The sequence below is a fragment of the Odontesthes bonariensis genome, chromosome 2 (assembly GCF_027942865.1).
Source record: "Odontesthes bonariensis isolate fOdoBon6 chromosome 2, fOdoBon6.hap1, whole genome shotgun sequence".
Lineage (NCBI taxonomy): Eukaryota > Metazoa > Chordata > Actinopteri > Atheriniformes > Atherinopsidae > Odontesthes > Odontesthes bonariensis.
Window position 1 is genome coordinate 18,950,701 of NC_134507.1, and position 20,999 is coordinate 18,971,699.

General features: G+C 41.7%; 3 protein-coding genes across 4 annotated transcripts in view; 2 read left to right on the forward strand and 1 right to left on the reverse strand.

The window, feature by feature from the left end:
- Window positions 1-3,060, forward strand: part of adam12b (ADAM metallopeptidase domain 12b) — a 96,244-nt gene extending 93,184 nt beyond the window's left edge. For both annotated transcript variants that reach the window (XM_075478437.1, XM_075478438.1), the window contains exon 23: window positions 400-3,060. In XM_075478437.1, coding sequence (XP_075334552.1) covers window positions 400-442 — 43 coding nt within the window. In that variant the 3' untranslated portion in view covers window positions 443-3,060. The remainder of the gene's footprint in view (window positions 1-399) is intronic.
- Window positions 3,061-3,218: 158 nt separating this feature from the next.
- On the forward strand, window positions 3,219-10,401 carry dhx32b (DEAH (Asp-Glu-Ala-His) box polypeptide 32b). The gene is made up of 11 exons (XM_075478440.1): window positions 3,219-3,650; window positions 3,770-3,963; window positions 4,492-4,867; window positions 4,954-5,190; window positions 5,374-5,467; window positions 5,571-5,720; window positions 6,496-6,687; window positions 6,975-7,115; window positions 7,335-7,525; window positions 8,771-8,961; window positions 9,436-10,401. Exons 1-11 carry the CDS (start codon window positions 3,369-3,371, stop codon window positions 9,605-9,607), a joined length of 2,220 nt encoding a protein of 739 aa, XP_075334555.1. The 5' UTR covers window positions 3,219-3,368; the 3' UTR covers window positions 9,608-10,401.
- On the reverse strand, window positions 10,221-20,749 carry edrf1 (erythroid differentiation regulatory factor 1). The gene is made up of 25 exons (XM_075478439.1): window positions 20,294-20,749; window positions 19,796-20,004; window positions 19,196-19,262; window positions 18,981-19,106; window positions 18,762-18,886; window positions 18,503-18,650; window positions 18,232-18,333; window positions 17,998-18,119; window positions 17,510-17,621; window positions 16,088-16,235; window positions 15,885-15,996; window positions 15,531-15,642; window positions 15,006-15,284; window positions 14,832-14,903; window positions 14,011-14,149; window positions 13,728-13,919; window positions 13,312-13,512; window positions 13,001-13,219; window positions 12,606-12,832; window positions 12,344-12,502; window positions 12,089-12,238; window positions 11,686-11,839; window positions 11,425-11,540; window positions 11,139-11,311; window positions 10,221-11,053 (listed from the first exon to the last, which is right to left on the reverse strand). Exons 1-25 carry the CDS (start codon window positions 20,423-20,425, stop codon window positions 10,888-10,890), a joined length of 3,762 nt encoding a protein of 1,253 aa, XP_075334554.1. The 5' UTR covers window positions 20,426-20,749; the 3' UTR covers window positions 10,221-10,887.
- Window positions 20,750-20,999: the final 250 nt, after the last annotated feature.

Below are 20,999 nucleotides of genomic sequence, written 5' to 3' on the forward strand. Positions count from 1 at the left end.
ACATGTCAAATGTTGAATCTTTTGAGGATCGGGTGAAAATTCTCATTTTGAATTTGATGCCAGTAACGTCGTTCAGAAAAACTGGGTCAGAGGCAACAAGGCTGGGAGAGTTGTGTAATGCAACAAAAAACTTGGTGAAACATCCCAAAAGTAATTACTGAACTTGCAGTAGATCATGAAAAGAGCATTGTGGTGAAACTGAGTCTTTCAGAAATAAAGAGTTGCTCACACTTGTGGGCAAAGAATCTTTCCAAATGTGAACATGCATAAAAGTGTCCCAGCTTTTTCACAAATGGGGCTGTAGATTAAGATGAATTTGTTTCTCAAAGAAAGATAACTTCATGTCCATATTCCATCCCTGATTGTTTCATTTATTGAGTGTTTGCATTTCTGTTTCAGACCTCTGCCGGTGTTGCCCTACAGACCACCAAAGACCTGCTGAGCTCTTGGCTTCATGGGCGAACAGATTTCCTCAAAAGAAAAATAGACTTTCTTGTTTTGCACTAATTGCTGAGACTCTGTTAGACCTTTCGGACAGCAGGAAGTGTGACAGAGTTTCAAGTGAAAAAGGGGCTAACAGCACACCTCAGTGCTCCGCCTCTAAATGGTGCTTTGTTGACCTCGCTCAGGTACCAATGAACTATTTATCTATTTAACATCAATGTAAACAGTTTGTGCACAGAGCACGCTGATGACAAATGAGAAAAAGAAGGAAAAGTGGTGTCATTTTGAGTATTTCTTTTACATTCAGTGATTTTTATACTTTTTTCTCAAATTAAATGCTGAAATGTATGATCTTTTTTTATTTTATGACCAATGAATTTGCTTGAATGAAAGGGGAAAAAATGGTTGGACTTTTTTGAGGCTAAAGGGAAATGGAGCACCAGTCGGCGTGTAACAAGTGGCTCACTGTGGAGTGTTATTTATTTCGTTTTTCATATTTTATGATGTCTTCAATCCCAAACACACTGTCCATATCATTGCATTTCCTAACATGGTGCAAGAAATCTGCACATAAAGAATAGAGACGTTTTCAAGATGAATCTCATATCAAAGCCGGTTATGGAAGAATATAATAACTCCTACCTTTGATTTTTTTACTTTATGTAGTCGGATTAATCCAACTGTCTCGTTTTACGGTCTCACAGTGAGGCTCCTTGTTTCCTTATAAGTTCACTTTCACACGCGTCAGACTGGCTCTGACGTACTGCTTTGGGCATGTGTTGGAAGCTCGACATGTTCTCCTGATGCTTGTGAGTGCTGCAGAGCGTCAACAGATTTGACAGACCGATTGTGTTCCAGAGAATTACACCAACACCAAATAATGCAATATAACGCTGGTGTTTGTATGTTTAACATTCACGCTCATTTTGTCCTTGAATGTGTGAGCCAAGCCAGATGACCTCAGAGCCGTGAGGTCTCCAAGATCCTCCTCTACCTTGTCTAACAAAATGTTATACTGTGTCTGTCCCGCATTTCTTTTCTTTCTTTTTTTTTCAAAACATTCCTTTTTGATTTTGTATGGCTTTGCTGTTTGTCCAAGCATTCACAGTACTGTTCGTTAGATTCAGAGCTTTGTGTTGCACTTTTCGGCACTTTCCTTAATGTTGCAGCATATCCAAAAGTGCACTGCAGAATGATCAAAGTCAGTAATGCCCTGAATTCTGTTTGTGTGGAAAAGCATTGCAGTAATACTTCTTTTTGTGCAGAAAGTGCTCAGATGTGTTAAACAGTCAAAAGTAATGGCTCTCCGCTGGAAAATATTTGTCACATCTGTGTCATTCGTAAGACCTGTACTATGTTCATTTGATGTTTCTTTTGTGAGTGTGCGTGTGTGTAACACGTTTAACGTCAATGTGATGTGTAGATATTTGTGTCATTTTTATTTTTTTGTCATTTTTTTAAAAGCACAGAAATGTAAGAACTGTCATGTTTGTGCCCAATTTACGCTGGTCAATGAAAAGATCATTTCTAACATTTCCAGCTTACAGTATAACTTGAAGGCGGGTTTTAGAATTACTTCGTTAAGAAGTGAAGTCAGAGCCCAATAAAAGTTCCTTTATGATTGTTTGAAAGAAGTAGTCTGAATTGAATTCACTTTCATTTTTGCGCCACACCACAACAAAACTCCTGAAAAGTCACCTCGGTGAAGACTGATAGTTTGGAAACGTTTGAACTCATCTCATAGATCCTGCTACAACAAATGGTGCCTTAATTATCCGATTCATCCACATATGTGAGGACGAGTAATGGGGAAAAGGCAATGGAATCGAACTTTACTGCTGCAGCTGATCATACTTATTCAACACTGCCACCTGTTGGACGACTTCGGTCAGTACCACAAGTGAAGCGCCAGTTTTTCCTGCCTTAATGTGTTAAGTACTAACTGAAATAGCCTTTGAGTGTGAATTAATATTCAGATCCACCTCACAATATAATGAAACAATCTGTAAAACAAGATCATCTCTGTGCTAACACAGTACTCTTGTAATTCACAGTCAGGCGCAACTTTGAAAGCAACTAAATGAATGTCATTTTGGATCTTTTTATTGTCTTGTGTTTGTGTAGGAAAGAGATTTAAATTATTTTTGTAGCAAAGGGAAATTAGGAGCGAATCATAAAGGAACATTTTTATTGACACATTGGAAAGTGCACCCGTTTTGTACCTGCATCATCAATACCTTTTCAAACACAAGCAGCAGACTGACAGCAATCGGGGATTCAGGACGAGAATGGGAATCAAAATGAGATAAATGAATAAAAAAATAAATTAAAAAACTCCAGTAATCCCCTAAGTGAAATCATTATTTTAGTACAGCTGCAAACACTGTAGAGTTTGGCTTTCAGGCAGGCTGGAGCTGAACTTCTACATATCTTCCTTTTCATGAAATAATCAGCCGTCACTGAGATAAGCAATTTCGAAACTTCACCACAGTTAATAAAGAAAAGCATTCTACATTATGTTCAGATTGTGGTGGTTGTTTGTCAGCTTATGTTCACTGTAAACACCAGACCCCTAAGTCTCTGCAAGGTCTGCTGTGTCCCACATCAGTGTGTGTGTGTGTGTGTGTGTGTGTGTGTGTGTGTGTGTGTGTGTGTGTGTGTGTGTATGTGTGTGTGTGAGAGAGTGTGTGTGTGTGTGTGTGCTTGTGTGTGTCTCCACTGTTGATAACCGCACTACTTCTGTGGGATTAGTGGCCACATGACAGCACTGGGCTGGGCGCCCAGCGAGCCTTTCATTTGGCTTCACTCGCAGAGGCGGTGCTTTGTGCTGTCTGATAGTTTACGAAGAGCTGGAGATTTCCAAACTTAATTTGTGTGGAGCTGTAAATGAATTCGAAAGCAAATCGACTGGGAGCTCAGTTGTGATGGCGCAGGACGTTTGCAGTTTAAATGGAGAGGACTATTTTGAGGGAAACCCCCCCTGTTGTTCAGACTCAGAAGCTTTGAGTCAAGGAGACAAAGAATATGATGACATCTTGGAGCTTAATCAGTTTGATGGACTGCCTTACTCCTCTAGGTTTTACTCTTTGCTGAAAGAGAGGAAGGAGCTTCCGGTGTGGAGATTAAAGTGTGAATTCATGGACATGTTGGCCAAAGGACAGTTTGTTGTTGTCAGTGGCTTTGCCAAAAGTGGAAGGAGCTCTCAAGTGAGTACTGAGGCATATTTGAGATTTGTATGCATATATATGTATATATATAGGGAACTATTCAACCCCTTCCTCAGTGGGGAAGCATCATTAATTAAAACGTTCATATTTTTTAACAGATTCCTCAATGGTGTGCAGAATTCTGCCTGTCAGTCCAGTTCCAGCACGGCATGGTGGTTTGTACGCAGATTCATTCCCAACAGGCTGTAGATCTCTCTCTAAGAGTGGCTGATGAGATGGATGTCAATATCGGCCATGAAGTTGGGTACAACATTCCTTTGGAAACATGCTGCACTCATGAGACAGTCCTCAGGTGTGGAAAAGCTTTCTACTCTCACGTACAGATGTATCCAGCATCTGAAAATCTCCTTTGGCAGTAATGCTTGGTCATGACACACACTGCTAAACCACCCTTCCTTTTCTTATTCTCAAGAGAAAGGGAGAACAAAAGGGTTGAGGGACTCTTTTCAGGGGCTCCGCCACAGCTGCCTGGCCCCCTGTCGACCCATATGTCACACTCACCATGTGGGTCCCCCATAAGTTAGCTGGGGAACAAAGAAACTCAGCACATTAGAGAGGGGAGATAGACAAACAGGCAGCTGGAAAGTACAAAAGTGATCCCCTCTGAAATCTCATTAAATAGCAAACTGAAATGTAGACATAGTAATTATTCTTTTAATTAAGAAGCCACTCCTAAGGTATACTGAAGCCACAATTTCAGCGCGTATGCTTCCACTCACAGAAGCCTGATTATTTATTTCAGGCTATTATGAATCAGAAGTGCATCTATGTTATTGACATCCTGATATCAACCATCGATTCATTTCATTAAACACCACAGGTACTGCACAGACGATATGCTCCTGAGGGAGATGATGTCAGACCCTTTGCTTGAGCGTTATGGTGTGGTAGTTGTGGACCAGGCCCACCAGAGGACTGTAGCCACAGATGTGCTCCAGGGTCTGCTGAAGGACATCACCCTGCAGAGGCCAGAGCTCCGTGTGGTCTTGCTGTCGGCCATTGAACCCGACCCCAAGCAGCTGGCCCACTTCACAGGATCAGCAGTGCCGGTGATCCACCTGGACACCCTGGGTGCAGGGGAGGTGCTGTACAGCAGCACGGGTGACAACTACTTCTGCTCTGCTCTCCGTCTCGTGCTGGAGATCCATCACTCTGAGGCGCAGGGAGACGTGGTTGTATTTCTGGTGACAACGCAGGTAAAAGGCAGCACTCCGTCACTGATGAAATCTGAAGTCTGAAAAACATTTGTCTCATATTTTCATCTTTGTTCATCCTCCACCAGGAAATAGATCTAGCTCATGGCATCTTGTGTCATGAGGGGCAGAATTTACCGGCTAATCTGGGTGAGCTACTGCCAGTTACTGTGCACCCTGGCCAACATGCAAACCTACCAATCCCGAGAGAGGAGGAGACAGGCCGGACACGCAGAGTGTTTCTCACATCCAGCCCAAATGAGGACTTCTTTTGGGCCGTTAGCTCAATAAGCTTTGTTATTGATGCTGGGCTTGAGAGGAGACATGTAAGTTTGTCCTTTTCACCTCCATGATGACTTGTTTTTGTGGTTAAAAAAAAAAAAAAAAAGTACTATAGAGCAGAAGTATGTTTGCCTCTTAATGATCAGTTACTTAGTTACCTAGTCTACTGAAGCAAATGTACTGGACCTCTTTGTAAACAAGATTAACTCATTGTGGTTCTGTTGCAGGTCTACAATCCTCGGATCAGAACAAACTCAGTTATCATTCAGCCAATCAGCATGGGTCAAACTGAGTGCCGCAAACAGCTGGCAGGCCCAACAGGTGAGGGAGTTATATAACCTGTTACAGAACACTTCTGATTTAAATCTGTAGCTGCCACTCAAAGGATGCTGTCCGGTATGAAAAGAATCTTTCTGTCCTGTAGGCAAGTGTTTTTGTCTGTACCCAAAGGAGAGACAGCTTCCTACGGAGATATGCCCCCGTATTGTGGAGTCTGACATCACCTCCACGGTGCTCTTCTTGAAGAGGATGGAGATCGCTGGATTGGGACACTGCGATTTCATCGACAGGCCAGGTGAGAGTTACAACCGAATGACAAAATAAAACGTTGTAGAAAATAAGTTTTTGGTGGGTTGCATCAGCTAAGCCCCTGTTGCTCCCTGATGATAATATTTTTGGGGTTCAGTTGGTTTGTTCCCTTTCGGTCCAACAGACGGGGACTTTTTTTTAATTCTTTTTATTGGAAGGCAGTGAGCCATGCTTCAGCTGAACCGACAGCTCCTGTTCTGTGAGCATCCTTTCAAAGCTGACCTGCTTCCATGTGCAGCTTGTTCTCACAGATTTATACACCCCCACTCACACAAACCCACACACACAAACACACTGAGCCTGCCATTAGTTGATTAGAGCGCTGACATGCTGGTGCTGGTGTACGGGAGAACAGATGATCGCAAGTAGCATATTTTTCTTCTTGGTTCCCTCTATCCTTGTCAGATTTTCTCCAAGATGTTTGCTGAAAAACATGTTTGTTTCAGGAACACTTTATCTTTAAAATGAATAAAAATTTGTACCATGAAAGACTTTTTACTTTAATATATGGTGGTGTACTGCAGATGGAAGTTGGTTAGGATTAGAGATCCCTAATCCGCTGCTGTCAATTCACTCTGAGCATTCCCACCAGGGTGACAGTATATGTGGGGGATTGTACCACTTTGGATAGTCAAAGTATTTACCTATTTTGATTTTACAGAGTTAATCATTTTCTCAGTTTAAATACTGGTAAATACTGTGTAAGCACCACGCGGTTCACCTTTTTACCGGTTTATAATCCAAAAATCTCTCCTACCCAGACCCTGGAGGTCTCATGCAGGCTTTGGAGGAACTAGACTACCTGGCAGCTCTGGATAATGATGGTAACCTGTCTGAGATGGGCATCATCATGTCTGAGTTCCCTTTGGAGCCACAGATGGCCAAAACTCTGCTGGCCTCCTGTGAGTTTGACTGCGTCAGCGAGGTGGTCATCATCGCTGCCATGCTAACAGGTAACATTTCAACACAATCTACACGACTGTGTACATTTGTCATAAAGTTTGCTGAAAAAACTTATCTAGACTGTTGCTTGTTTTTAAATTCATTTAGATTATTTTATTTGTTTCTCTTTATATTATTTTATGTATTTTAATGCTTCTTCCACTCCCTGCTGCAATGCTTTTATTTTATGTAAAGCACTTTGAATTGTTTGTACATGAAATGTACTATTCAAATAAATTTGATTTGATTTGATTTGGATAAAGTCAGTTATCATCAGATTTCTTTGGGTTTTTTTTAGTACCAACATGCCTCATGGTTCCTCCTGTGGAGCTAAAGCCGGAGGCGACCCAGTGCCACATGAAGTTCCAGCACCCAGACGGAGACCACTTCACCCTTATAAACATCTACAAAGCCTTCAAGCAGTGCCAGCATGATCCATGTGAGTTTATTAGAACATATTATCTACAGGGAAAACACAAAAACGTACATATAGATATGTTAAGATAATTTATCAATAAATGAGAACAAAACAAATTTACAGATATTTGAAAGGGACCATTTTCAGTAATCAGTTAGATAACGTTATAAAGTTGGGATTATACTGGTGTTATCATTGATTCTGGCTTCACTTTTTGTCTCTCTCCTCCTTCTCTGTCAGACGGTAATGAGGAGAAGTGGTGTCAGGATTTCTTCCTAAACCACACCGCTCTGCAGATGGTTGATGCTCTTTGTGCCGAGCTCACCGACACTCTGAAGAGAATCGAGCTGCCCATCTCGGTGCCCGCCTTCGGCTCCCGAAGCAACACCATCAACATTAAGAGAGCCCTCCTCGCAGGTTTTTTCATGCAGGTTAGATATCATTCGAGAAAACTCTCAACTCTTCTAAGCTAAATTTAGAAGAGTTTAATCATGAGCAATTACACGTCCCCAAATAATGTTCACAGAATATGGGCATATTAAAACGTGAATGTGTTTTTTTCTCATTTAGAATGGAGGTGATTAAGAGATACTGAATCATTTCCATTTTGGTCACTAATATTTACAGTTACAATCATACAATCTTCTCACTGTAATTGTGATGCCTTGCTGCCTTGTAATTTTAGTGCATCAGGATCCTGAATTTGACTGCTTTTCTTTAATATTACCTATTCAATATTATTGAAGTACTTTTAAAACCTCTTGCTTCAACTGACTTGAAGTTGCTGTCATTGCTTTCAAGGCCAACAAACATTTCAACCACTTCCATTTCTTATTCTTCAAAGGACAGTTCTGCTCTTTTCGTACACACTTAAAGTCGCGCAATAGAGAAGGAACAGCCTCTTTCAGTTCTAAGGCTTTATGCATCAGGACATAAATAATACAAAAAATCATCTGGCCCTTACCAGGACTTATAATAAGGTTAATACACCTCAGTTGAAAAACAACACAACATATGAAAATGTGTCAGAATTATCCCACACAGAATTAGTGTCTGAAAAACTAAGTACACCCGATGATTCATTGGAACCACATTTAGAAGCAATAACTTGAAGTAATCGTTTCTTCCAGACACACCATAATTGTTGAGTTTTTTTTCCAACTGTTTCTTCTTGAGCTTTAACATTCAAACACGAACGTAATGTGGTCCATAGAGCTGGCTATGCAGCACTCAGGTTTTTTGCAGGTTCCCTGAGCATCATGGTATGACCTTGTGGTGAACATGTTGGGATGTATATTCCTTGGAAGATTGTCAACTATCTTGAATTACTTTACACTTGTTAAATGAATCATTCTTACTGTAGATGGGTGGACTTCAAGTTGTTTGGAAATGACCCAATAACACCTCCCACATATTGGCAATATTTCCTTTCAGGATTTTCCCTTAATCAAAACCTTCAGTTTCAGTTTTTAGCTACAGGGCCTGATGCTGTCTTGCGCCTCTGACTGCCACTTCTTTAGTAATATTTGGAAAGGTTTTAGCCTTTTCTTGTTAACTAAGTTTTATGCTTTTTCATTTTTGGGTTAGGGTTAGCTCCCATGGTAAAACAAAGTATGATGCTTATTCAGTCGTCTTTTTAGGGAGTGACCTTTGTTTTGGCTCTGATCTCCCCTCAGGTGGCGCGGGATGTGGATGGATCAGGGAACTACTTCATACTGACTCATAAGCATGTGGCACAGATCCATCCTCTGTCTGGCTACGGGGCCAAGGGCCCCAAGCTGGGCCTGCCGGAGTGGGTGCTCTTCCATGAGCACACCTTCTCAGAGGACAACTGCCTCCGCACTGTTACCCAGATAACACCAGAGGAGTAAGCCTAGCATTTTAATGACTGGATATGGAGCAGTTTAACTCAAAAGACTGCAGTCTCTTGTAAAAGTACAGATTAGAAAACCCTTGTATTGTAGCATTTTGAAGAGGCTTAAATGTAATCAGACAGACACATTCCCCGTTCCTTTTGAACCATGTAATGCCCCAGTTCAGCAGAGACTAGCTGTGCTGTACAACCCTGTTCTCTAGTATCTGCTGGCTGGAGAGAGGATTATGGATTGCACAGATCTGTGGGAATATGGAGCTGCAGCTTAATGGACAGAGTGAATACTCTGTGGCCTTTGTCCCTTTAAAAAAAAAAAATCATCCTTATCAGAAATGGGTGTCACTCATAATATAACCCATGTTATTTGCAATTTGAAATGAATTATAAATCATTTCAATTCAGCACAAGGAAAAATGTACCTGAAACTTTTTTGTAATGCACTTAACCCGGTTTTCTGTCCACTTGTAGGTTCATTCAGATGACACCGCAGTACTTTTTCTGCAACTTACCATCTAGTGAGAGCAAAGACATCCTCCAAAACACCTTGAGCCACGGAGCTTCTCAGTATCGAAAGGAGAAACACAAAGTGCAAGAGGAACCCCAAGAGGATCAGACTTCTGAACGCTGTGTCATACAATGAGTGACAGACCCACTGTTCTCAGTGGTGATTCAATAATCTGGATTTAGTGCCCAGCAACACACCATCTGGATAACCGAGTAGTCATCACAGAATTTAATACGTTGTTAGAGCGTTGCTTCACTTTATTTGTGCCCTTCATCCCTCTTTTATAATCACACTATCTTGTTCTGCATTTGTCATTGAGTGGCGATATAAAGTAAAATAATATATTGAAGTTCTTACGTCACTTTTTTTTATTAGTTTGAGTACTTTTTAGTCGGTTTCTATTGAATCTTAATGAGTGTGTTGCATTATAACTGTCCAACAATCAGTTCCCCACAGCACAGAGGGCTAAGTCCGATTAATGAGGTGCATTTGGATGCGCCTTCAGTTCCATCTGCTGTGCGTCCACTTCATTAGCAGTTGGGTGACCCAGTTCACCGACACCGCAGTGAAAACATCATGTCCTTCGGTGCTGAATGGTGCAGCAATGACCACTGCCAAAAAAAATGACAGGCCACCAACTGTTAGAAAATCTTGTGATATATTTGTCCAAAAAGCTCTACCTCCACCGTGGGGAGCACCTTAAAGAGAAATGTGCAGTTTCACGGAGATAAAACAGAAATTCGGTGTATAGGATTTTCAAATCCTTTAATTTCTCACGGCAAACCAAGCTGATCTGAATTCACATTTATACACACCGCAATGCAGACAACCTTGCCTTGTGAGTTTGCATTGAATGCTGCTTAAATATTGCACACTGTTGTTCTGAAAGCAAATGATGCAGTTTACCTAACCTTTCAGTCACACTTCAACTTATTACATTCACAGTTTTACCAAATATCAAAGACACCATTCGTCGTATATTTAATTGTGGCTTATCCTAAATTATGCATCTCCATTTACACCCCTATGTATAGAATTTACAAGTGATAATACAAGCCTTCAAATGTTCCATGGTCTATGCTTTTGTTTGCAGAAAGATTACAAAATCCTGGCTATTTGTATTTTGTATGATAAAAAAAAACTCAACCTTCACATGGGATCCTCACGTGTTCGAGCAGTTAGAAAATTAACTTTTCTGAAGTTTCAACTCTTCACAAAAATTGTACAGTTTGAAACCTGGGAAGCAAATGCTGAATGAATTTTAAAGGCGCAGGAGGTGAATTTGCTTCGAAAGCCTGAGTTTGTGCCTGTTAATACCAGTCGCTGTACGTCCTTGACATCCGTCACACCTCTGACAAAGTCCATGTCAAAGAGCAAAAAGCCTTGACCCATACACACGGGTGGTTTCTCATTTTTCACACTTTATGCGCTCCTGCCTCATCACGTCCCGTTTCCGTGCTCAGCTGCTGCAGAAGCTCAAAGTAGAGCTCAACACGACCGAGGAGAGGTGCATTTTTCTCAGCGCGCAGTAGCTTCGAGTACACGTTCTTGTAGACTTTTAGCGTCTCATCATCTTTATTGCTGGAATGAACACAGATGAGCTGGTCAGAAGGGATGATTGTGGAGGCAGGAAAGCATTTCAGCACAATGTAGGAATGTTGCTCACCTTGCTTTCCGCTTCATTGTTGTCATCAGTTTGATCACTTGCAGCAGCAGGAAGGAAAAACTTGGCTCAAATACGCCAATTAATTTCATCACTTCATGGAGATCCAGTCCAGATGTGGAGCCACTGGTAACATCAGGAGAGGCTGCTGATTCGGCAGCAGGCAGATCACTTGACTACAGGACAAGAAGTAAAAAGAAAAAAGTAAAAAAAAACAATTGAGGATGCGTAACAGAGCAAAGCTTTGGAACTAATAAGAAAAGGACATATTTTCCCCTCTGAAACTTACTTCTTCCTGCTCTTCCAGAAGCTCTTTACAGATGAGCTGGAAAGCATGGCGAGTTTCTGTCATGATATCCAATGCTCCTGTCAAGCTCTTAAGCTTAGCAACGCTGCTGCTCTGACCTTTGGAAACACAATACGCCACATAACTGTAAGAGGCTTTGCAAAAGAATGTTATTGTGTTCTCCGATTCAGTCCTTTCCCTCACAACAAGAGCCAAACATTGCTGCCAGAGTTCTATTATTCATCATGATGAAAAGGTGCTCACCCGCCATAGTAAACTCAGCAAAAGCCACCCTCTCCAGCAATGTGCGGAACAGCTCACAGGGTGCATCTTTGAGGCTGAGGAATAAAGAGACAGCCTTGCTGTAGTGGAGCTCTGCCAGGCTGCGATGCTGCTTCCTCAAGTGCTCATCTCCCACCTGTCACACAATTACAGCCAGAAAATCACAAGTCTCCCCAGCAATAACCAGCTGCTGCATGGATGGAGAACACACATCCTGTTTTTTTTCTTGTTCCGGAGAAAAGTATCTTTAACTCATGGCACACATGAAAAAAATAAAATAAAATCAGATCGAGGAAAGATAGGATTTATAAGAGAATGAAACTGTTTGGATATAAGATATTTAGAGAAACAAAAACCTTATAGAATTAAAAAGACTGTTTCCCACCTGGTTGCGAAAGCAGCTGTGGTACATGGAGGCCAGGCGGTGGTGGATGGTAGCAGCTCTGTACTGGTAAAGCGGCTGACGAGCCGACTCAGTCTGCAGGTCGCAGTATTTGAGGGACTTCATCATCGCCTCCGTCACCTCCCGCTCAATCTGGGAGGACACAAACCAGAACAGATGATTTCGAGGGTCGTGTCAAATGCAAAAAAGGCGAAACTATTCCAATAAGTTGAAATGTTTTGTACTGTATAAACCCACCTGCTCCTGGGCCTTTCTGGATAGAGGAGCGTAGTCCTGCAGAAGTGTAGCCAGGGTGAAATATGTAGTGGACAACTCCCAGTTTACACTGTCCCATACAGCTGAGTGGCTCTCTCTGCTTCCCAGCGACTTCATAGCTCGTAAGTAATAGTCTATGGCCTGGGGTTCGAAATTTCACAACATTAGAAGGAAGCCTTTTGAAGTAGTAAAGATCAGCAAGACTAGCAGAAAAAAACAACTCAGAGGAGTGTTGAAATGGCACCTTGTTGTAGTAAAGAGCCTCTTCAGGTGAGAACTCCCCTCTGCTCTCGTTGGCAGAAATGGAGCAGTGGCCCTGAGCACAGATTCTCATCAGCCTGCCTGTGTTACACAGCAGCAAGGCAGTGTTGGTGCTGTCCCTGATGGCTTCAAAGTCCTTCATTCCTTTCTCGAAGAAGGCAAAACTCTTTTTCCACAGCTCCTGCTCTGCTGCGGACACCGACTTTTTCACTGAAGGGGGAGCGGCCCAGGGAAACATTTTGTTTTACTCCATATTTTCACTAAATGTATTTCTTATCAACTAAAAAGCATTCCAAAAATAAACGAGCCAAGACAAGACATTCTGAGAGTGTGAAACAAATAAGAAATACACACACAAAAAAAGGGCTCACAACACACCTTCCTTCTCCGTCTGCATGGCTGCAGCCTGGTTCATGTAAAAGACTCCCATCTCGTTGCGGATGTTTCCAAGCCTTTTGAGAACCTGAGACAGCTGATCTGTGGTATGATCTTTCAAGGCCTCCGAGATGAGCAGTTCATACGCTGCCTCGTAGCATTTACTGCTAACGAATAGCTGGTACTCAGGGTCCATGGCCAGGTCTGTTGCCATACTGAAGGCTATTTGGTAGAAAAATACAATCATTTACATATGGAATGATTCAACAAAAACAACAACTCGAAGCTTAGATCCTCTCTGTGCAGTGACTGACCCTGGCAGCTGCCCTCTCTGTGCAGACTGTGCAGGATCTCCTGGTCCTCTTTGGTCTGATAGCTGTATTCCTCCAGGTAAGCTGCTCTGTTGCTGGCATTCTGGGCCAACATCAGCTGGATGTCCCCACACAGAGAAAGGCACTGGCTGTGAAACTGCAGCACCTGTGGGTGCAGCATTCCACTCACTGAGCAGTAGGTATCTGGGAGAAACAGCAGAAAGGGTGAACGGAGGAAAGGACATAAAAGAACCGAGTCACTATACTGCTTTAAAAAGAAAATTGAAAGTCACTTCTTATAATTACAATGGAGATTTGGTTCGTCCGTACGGAAATGTATTTTGAATTGAAATTATTTCAATATGCATTAATAATTGTACAATAATACATTCCCAAAACACATGACCAAATGACCTCACCATAACACTGCAGAGATAACTTGATGTAACGTAACGCTCGCCCATACTTCAGCAGGTTAGTGGCTGCGTCCGACAGCACGTAGTAGGCCTTGGAGGCTTTGAGGAAAAGCTGCAGCTTCATACGGTGCTGCCAGGAGCCAGGGATCATCCCCGAGCGGGTGGGATGCTTCTGGTCCGCCTGCATAGGCCCCACTGGTTAAACAAATGTGGAAAGATCAGAAAAGGTGACGTTTAGGCCTGCATTATTATTACATCATTTCTGAAATAAGGACTGTAGACTGACCTCTTTCAATGAGGAGCGATATGCCTTTCTCAGCAGCAGAGGTGCCTCCATCCTCATATTTAAGGGGAATGGGTGTGTTAGGATCTGCAGCAGGGAGATCGCTCTCCTTCTTGATGGTGCCATCCACTGCCTTCAACCCCTGTGGATTATTTTACAGCCATTCACTAAAAAATAACTCCTCCGATTTAGCAATGCAATCACAATGCATCTTCACTGCCAGCAGTTCACCAAAAGTTCAGGCGTTGTGCTTGAAGCGATCTCGTATTGCAGTTTTATCATTTCAAAAGAACAGACACTGAAATCACCAGAGGCAGCTTTAAAGAATAACAAAAGACTTTACAATTTCATTTTTACAAATACAGTACAATAACGGATGTTGTAAAAGACCTGTAAGCAGGGTTTGATATGAAGATGGAACATTTTCCATTTATTATACAATTTGTAGCCTTGCATATCCTCTAAAATGGAACATTTCACAATCTGAGACATCTGAGCACCACACTCATACCGCATTTTAACTTAGCTTTGCTTAATTCAAGGATGTTGTTTGATCCCATGCACACTCACAGCAAGTGAGCCAAGAAAACATCTAGCTGTTTAACATGTAGAAGCTACACAATGTCCCTAAATGGTTTGTGCTAAGGCATCTATGAAAAACAGTCAAGCTCCCCATAGACTAATGTTTCCCAAACAATAAAGTTATTCTTTTGAAAACTAATATAATATTTCCAAACCTCTGTTCATAGAGCCTTCCCTTAAATGGTTTGCAGCCCCCCTGGGGAGGCATTTCCCACCCTAAACATTATTATACAGAAACTTGCCTTCAGTACGTAGCTCAGGACGTGTCTGCATCGCTCCTCTTTGTCTTGAGAAACAGGGAAAGCCGAACTTGGCTGCAGAAAATAATAAATAAATAAATAATAGATTATTATTTTGTGTTTCCGTATTTCACAGTGTGAACCCCTCCTTAACTTACGATGCATCCAATCACTTACTCTGATTTGGTGAGTCGATTTGTATTTCTCCGGGACCGACAGCTCCCATACAGAGCGGATAACAGCCACTGCTTTACTGTCATCCTGAGGCCTGCAGCAGTTACTGTAGGAGTCACTCTCATCGCTGTCCTCTGTCAGATCCTCCTCCTCATCTTCCCGGTCTTCATCACTGTAGCTGTCTTCTGAGCCACCGGCCCGCAGCGACTCCCCTCCATCTTCTTCTGGAGGCTCATCGAGCTGGAACAGCTCTGACAGCATGTAGTGAGCCGAGGCAATGATCTGCGCACAATGCTGGAGTCACGTTCAGTCTCATCAAAGCTATCGCATTTGAACGTTTGGTCACTTCTTTCACCTTGAGCTTTCTCGACAGAATAAGAATGTATTGAACAAAGAGCAAAGGCTTAAAAGAATCAAAATACACAGTGACGGCTATTTACCAGGTGTGTTGACTACCTTAACTTTTACTGTTTCCTACCTCTAATTCTAACTTTGACAGTGGAAGTATCTTTCTAAAGCCACACCTACCTGAGGATGCCTCTCCTGGTCAAGAAGCTTGACGCAGTTTAAGAGCAAAGTTCTGACTTTGCCATAGTGCTTTCTGTTTTGCGTCGCCTTCAGCATCAAGTTGCTGGCAACTCTGCACCACAAAGTCAAAGAAGGACAGAAGTTTGTTAAGATTTTCAATTTGAAGTATTCCTTAACAAATTTCAATCTTGTGCACATAACTCAGAAAAAAAAAAGTTGGTTTTTTTGGGAGAATTTTTCCAAAAACTTTTCAACTCCTGAATAAAATTGATCAAACTGATCTAACAATTTTACAAAATACAGACAAATCCCACGCAAATATGCCCCTATCCTGTTTATACCACGGATACTCACTTGTATAGTAACACAGCTACGGGCAGAGTGAATGGATTCTGGCATTTTTCTTCCTCAGCTTCTTCACACAGAGTGGTAAGATCATAAAGCTTCACAATGTCACTGCCACTCGCTGTAAATTCAAGAGAAGCCCACACAACATATGAGATAATCACACAGCGCACAGCTCAACATGCACCAACACAAAAGACTTTGATTCCCACCTTTGAAAAGCCAATAAGTGTGGCCCTCTTTAGTGCAGTTGGACTTTAGGAAGGAGAGGATATTTTGGGCGATGTCTTTCACTACTCTTGTAGAGAAAGTCGAGTTCTCCAAAAGAGGGATGTCCTCTGTTTTTATCATCTCATATTTCTGAAAGGAAAAGCATCAGGACAAAAAAAAGAGTGAGAGAAATTCAATTCAAGAGCCTATTCTGTCCTGACAAGATCACCACAGCAGAAGAATGGGGTTAGACTTCTAGCAATTCGTGTCGAGGCTGGTAATTGAATGTCAACAAAAAAAGCTTTCCTGATAATATTAGCATGCAAATTAATTCAGGAACCGCACTGTGTGGTGCTCTTACATTATCATGTTCCTGCATTTTTTCTGAGATAAGCTAATGCCAACGTGTTTGTCTTTACTCATTACATGTGACTGTTTTCGTCCCCCTGCATCCCCACTGGCCTTGGAGTACTGCTCCGCATCAGAACCCGTTCAGGTCTTTGAGTTTCAGGAGGCAAGAATGGATCTGCTCAGCACCGCGTGACGTTCAAGTTAAAACAAGTTAAGCTTGGACGCTGCACTCTGTGATGGCATGTCGATGATTCCAGTCGAAGGGAATCTGAACTTTGGACTGAAAACTAACCCAAACCCTCGAAGCTGCTGCTCTTCTCCTTGTGCTCATCATCATCAGTTAAAGTAATGCCAGGGGTTTTCTTCTGACATCCACACATGCATCCTGCATCAAAACTAGCTACTTCCTGGATCATCTGGCACCAAACTTGCACATGCCCATCCTTCCCCCCTGCGCTGAGCCCTTGTTAAACCTATAACACATCGCAACCTATGTGAGAGCAGCTTTAATGGGTCTTCGGTTAAAGATAAGGAGCAGAAAAGCAGGGCAGACTTTTATTTTTTATTTTTTGCTTAGCAAGACTCCCAGCTGAGTAATATTAGCTGAAAGTATGTACGTGGCAACCATAATAAGAGCTGGTCAAATTCTCTAAATGTTATAGAAAAGAGCTTAATTTCATCCTTTATCATCTTCTCAAATGCAGGAAACACTGGAGCATCCTTTATGAAAGTTAAAATGATAAATGCAAAGTGTCGCTGGATCATTCAACACAGTTTAAACTACAACTGCAATGCAAATCTGACAAGGTCATTGTAAGAAAATATTCTAGGAAAAGTACATGAAGTATTATGTATATCAGGTGCTGCTTTTCGTATGCTGAACAAGCATTTTAGAGTGTCGGGCCAGCTGTTATCGTGGCTATCACCTAAATAATTCTTGGTATTTGCACTAATTATACATTCTCTAGGAAAAATACTATTTGAGCAAACCTCAAGACTTTAATTCGGCTCTCTTGCTCGTTCAAATACAAAATTAACGTTTGAAACCTTTTTCCGGGTTGACGATGATTTACCTGAACAATGCCATTGACGTGGAAACACATGACGAGTTCTGGAACATTGCACATCAGATTGTCAAGCCAGTAGTCGATGCCTGTCAAAATGTTGATTGGTTTATTGTTGTCCCTGAAAGAAGACACGGAGAGTTGCGTGTTAAACATCACACTGAGCAGGAACAGTATGTGGGAGCTATGTGGGATTCTCAGGAGGCTGCTGCATAGAAAGAGACATTTTTGGTTCTCCACATGTGGTCGGCGAAATGAAAATTAAAAAAAAAAAAAACAAGCTACATAGAGGAATTTTTACCTGCTGCAATCAGTGTACAGTATATTCCACAGATATACTATATATCACCTATCTATGTTCTATTCAATCGTGTGTGAACATGAATTTGCAGACACAGAATCAGGAAGTGCAAAACAATGAAAACACATGAATACGTTATTGTTTTACAACTGAATTAACATTAATCTAATGGGAGCAAATAGATTAAAGATCCAACCTGAGTCTCAGGCTGACAGCAGGATAGCGACCACCTCCAAAAATAGGCATGTTGGACCCAACCAGCATGTGGATGTCCTCAAATGTCCACATGATGTTTCGAACAAAATCGTTCCTTAAACCCTGTAAAACAAGTGACATAGAAAAGCACGTAACCATGTGCTTACCTTTATATTACACATGAGATAGCAGCTGGAGCAGGGTGGCATAAAAGAAAAGGAAACTCTTATGTTACCTGACTGTTCTCCCCTTCGTTGAAGAGAGTAGGAAGGTTTTGCTCCTTGGGTACTGACATCACCTGATCGAGAGCAAACTCGCTGTCCACAGAAACACTTTCCTGCACATTTAAAAGCAACAATGTTTTATTTTTTTCCAATAAATCGAACTTAAGACAAAAAGCTGCAAACGTGATTACCAGCTGAGACCAAAATTTAGTCCAAGGGATCGATTTCAAATCTGGCTTTCCCACCAAAGAATTCTAATGGACTGTGTGATAGCTACATCACCTGTTTTGGAGCATCTGATTCTTCTGCATCAGACGCTGTGCTGGTGAAAGTGGTAGGCCATGAGGAGCTGTACTCCTCTGCTCCAATCTCCTCACTGGCATCATTTGAGTTGTCCGATACAGGCTCTGCAGCCCCATCACCGTTTATACTGCAGGAAAGACAGGTTGTAATGGTTTAAGACTGAAGACGATGCATCTTAAAAGTAGGTGTAACCTTACTGCTAAACCAAGCTCATTCAAGCAACGCAAAATATCCTCACCTGTAGTAGAGGAACTTTGACAGGATGGCCTTCTGATACCAGTGCTCTTTACTTTTCTTTTTCCTCTGCCATTTCTGATCTATCAACCGTTGGTAAAATTCTTTTAGCCATGTCCAATCCCCTGTCTGCAACAAGAACGAAAAAAAACATACTCAAAAGTTACTGTCATAGAAATTGCGTTTACAAAATCAAAGAAAATGAAAAACGTTCCAACTGTACCTGAGATGATCTCCTGAAGAGCTCTTGAATGTCCAGCTCGTCCAAAAGCAACGTCCTCCCGACACGGTGAACAGCCATACTAACATGGGACTTGCTGTAGGGAATTTTCAAAAGCTTCTTGATGTTCTGAAGATGACGGAAAACAGGTGTTATCATCAGCCGTGCGTCTGTACATGACAGACGCAAAAAAACAGCTTTGGAACGGCTCCACAAACCTCTGAGTCTGACACCACATCCACATCATCCCCGATGCAATCAATGAAGTCGTAGGCTATTCCAAAACTGCAAAGATGAAAAGGAACTAAATCAATAGATCAAAAACTGATCAAAAACTGACTGACTGATTGGTGCTAACTACAGGCTTCTGCTAAGTAATCTCTGTTATCAATTTACCCACTGAAAGAACTTTCAGTGATGCACCGAGAAGTTATCCTGTGCTTCTTGTTTCCGCTGGTTCAAACTACAGCTTTGTACACACTGTACTAATGTGGGCACACCAGCTAGTTCTGATCAGTCTTCATCATTAATTCAGATCAACAGTAGGAGCCTTCTGAGCAGCGTTTTCACAACAAAAAAATAGAGTATAGTAAGCAATGCTTTCACCTTCTGAATAAACCTTTGACTTGTATCTTAATGTCTCCAAACTGTAGTCACACATACTGCCCCTTAAGTCACTTAATATATTCCCAAAATGGGAAGGTAGTTCTTTAATCAGCATTAACTAACCTAGTCTACCACAACTTGACCAGCCAACGCTCAAGCGATAAAAAAACAAAAATAAAAAAACAGTAATCTGTGCTTATGACAGGTTTTACCTGGAAAAAGGTTTGCTTTTGCTGCTGGAGCCTAAAACAGTGGTGCCAGCGCTGCCCAGCTGGGGATTCTCTCTCAGCCAGTTGGCGGGTGGCAGCTTCAGGTCCGTCTTCTCCTGCAGGAGAGAGTAAGTGGCTGGAGGTGGGGCAGCTGAGTATTTGACCACAGCACGGCTCTTTACTTCGCTGTTGCCTGAGCATATTGCAGACTCCTATAAAATAATAAAGTTGCATATCACACGATAAGTTGGTGAGAGTAACCAAAAAGTTGGGAGTTTTACTTGTTAAATGATGAGTAATTTAGATCTTGGTATCCATGCCTGTTATTTTTAATTGAGCACTGTATGCTACTACAAGTGACAGTAGTTGAATAAAAGGTCGTACCTGTAGCTTGTTGAGTCTACATAAAGACAGTTTAAGCATGTTTTCAAACAGTAAATAAATCATGTTATGCAGCATCAGACATTGTTACCTTGTTGTTCTTCTCACAAAGTCACTTACATGTTTGTTATAATCCCCAGTGCAGATAGGACCACCAATGTCTTCCTTGACATTATCCAAGGGGATCCCAGGCTCTCTGTCCCCAACCGATGAGTTCATACCGGACAAATGACTGCTCACTCCCGATAGCATAGACTTCTTAACAATCAGACAACATATCCATGGCTTGGCTAACCCATTAAACAGCAATGCATTAGTTCAGTAACGTGTGTTATGTGAATTTTAGCGAGAGAGTTCAACAGCTTCTCAAGCTAGCTCACAGAAAGAGCGATGCTAATAAATACAGTTGTCGAAATATGAGTGCAGTTAAACAACCCGGCTATGAAACTACACCTAAACACTTATATGGCAGTTTGTTGTTGTTTTGTAACCGACACGAGTGTTGTTCTACAAGTCTCATATGCCTCCTCAGTCTCTCTACATTCCATCATCAGCCAGTCTGCTTACAGATCACACGTTAGCGGTAGGCACATAACAACTTCCTGTTTCAGGGTAAGACGACCTGCAAAAATCATCTTACAACTCATTTTCACGGTGAAAATGCGTTTAGTTTTTCTTAGAAATAATAATAATAAAAATAAATGAAGATATTTAGATGTAAAAACAACGTCGTCAAGGTGAATATTTCAAATGGAACGATTTATTGTAAAAAAGTGTTTAACCCGGAAGTACTTTTAGAAGTACCTTCTAGAAAAGTTGAGCAAGT

Coding starts and splice junctions, on each gene's coding strand:
- dhx32b (XM_075478440.1), top strand. CDS start 3,369: ATGGCGCAGGACGTTTGCAGTTTAAATGGAGAGGACTATTTTGAGGGA. Junction 3,964..4,491: donor ACTCATGAGACAGTCCTCAG/GTGTGGAAAAGC, acceptor TAAACACCACAG/GTACTGCACAGACGATATGC. Junction 4,868..4,953: donor TATTTCTGGTGACAACGCAG/GTAAAAGGCAGC, acceptor ATCCTCCACCAG/GAAATAGATCTAGCTCATGG.
- edrf1 (XM_075478439.1), bottom strand. CDS start 20,425: ATGCTATCGGGAGTGAGCAGTCATTTGTCCGGTATGAACTCATCGGTT. Junction 14,904..15,005: donor AATCGACTCACCAAATCAGA/GTAAGTGATTGG, acceptor TATTTTCTGCAG/CCAAGTTCGGCTTTCCCTGT. Junction 11,840..12,088: donor ACAGCTGCTTTCGCAACCAG/GTGGGAAACAGT, acceptor ATTGTGTGACAG/GTGGGAGATGAGCACTTGAG.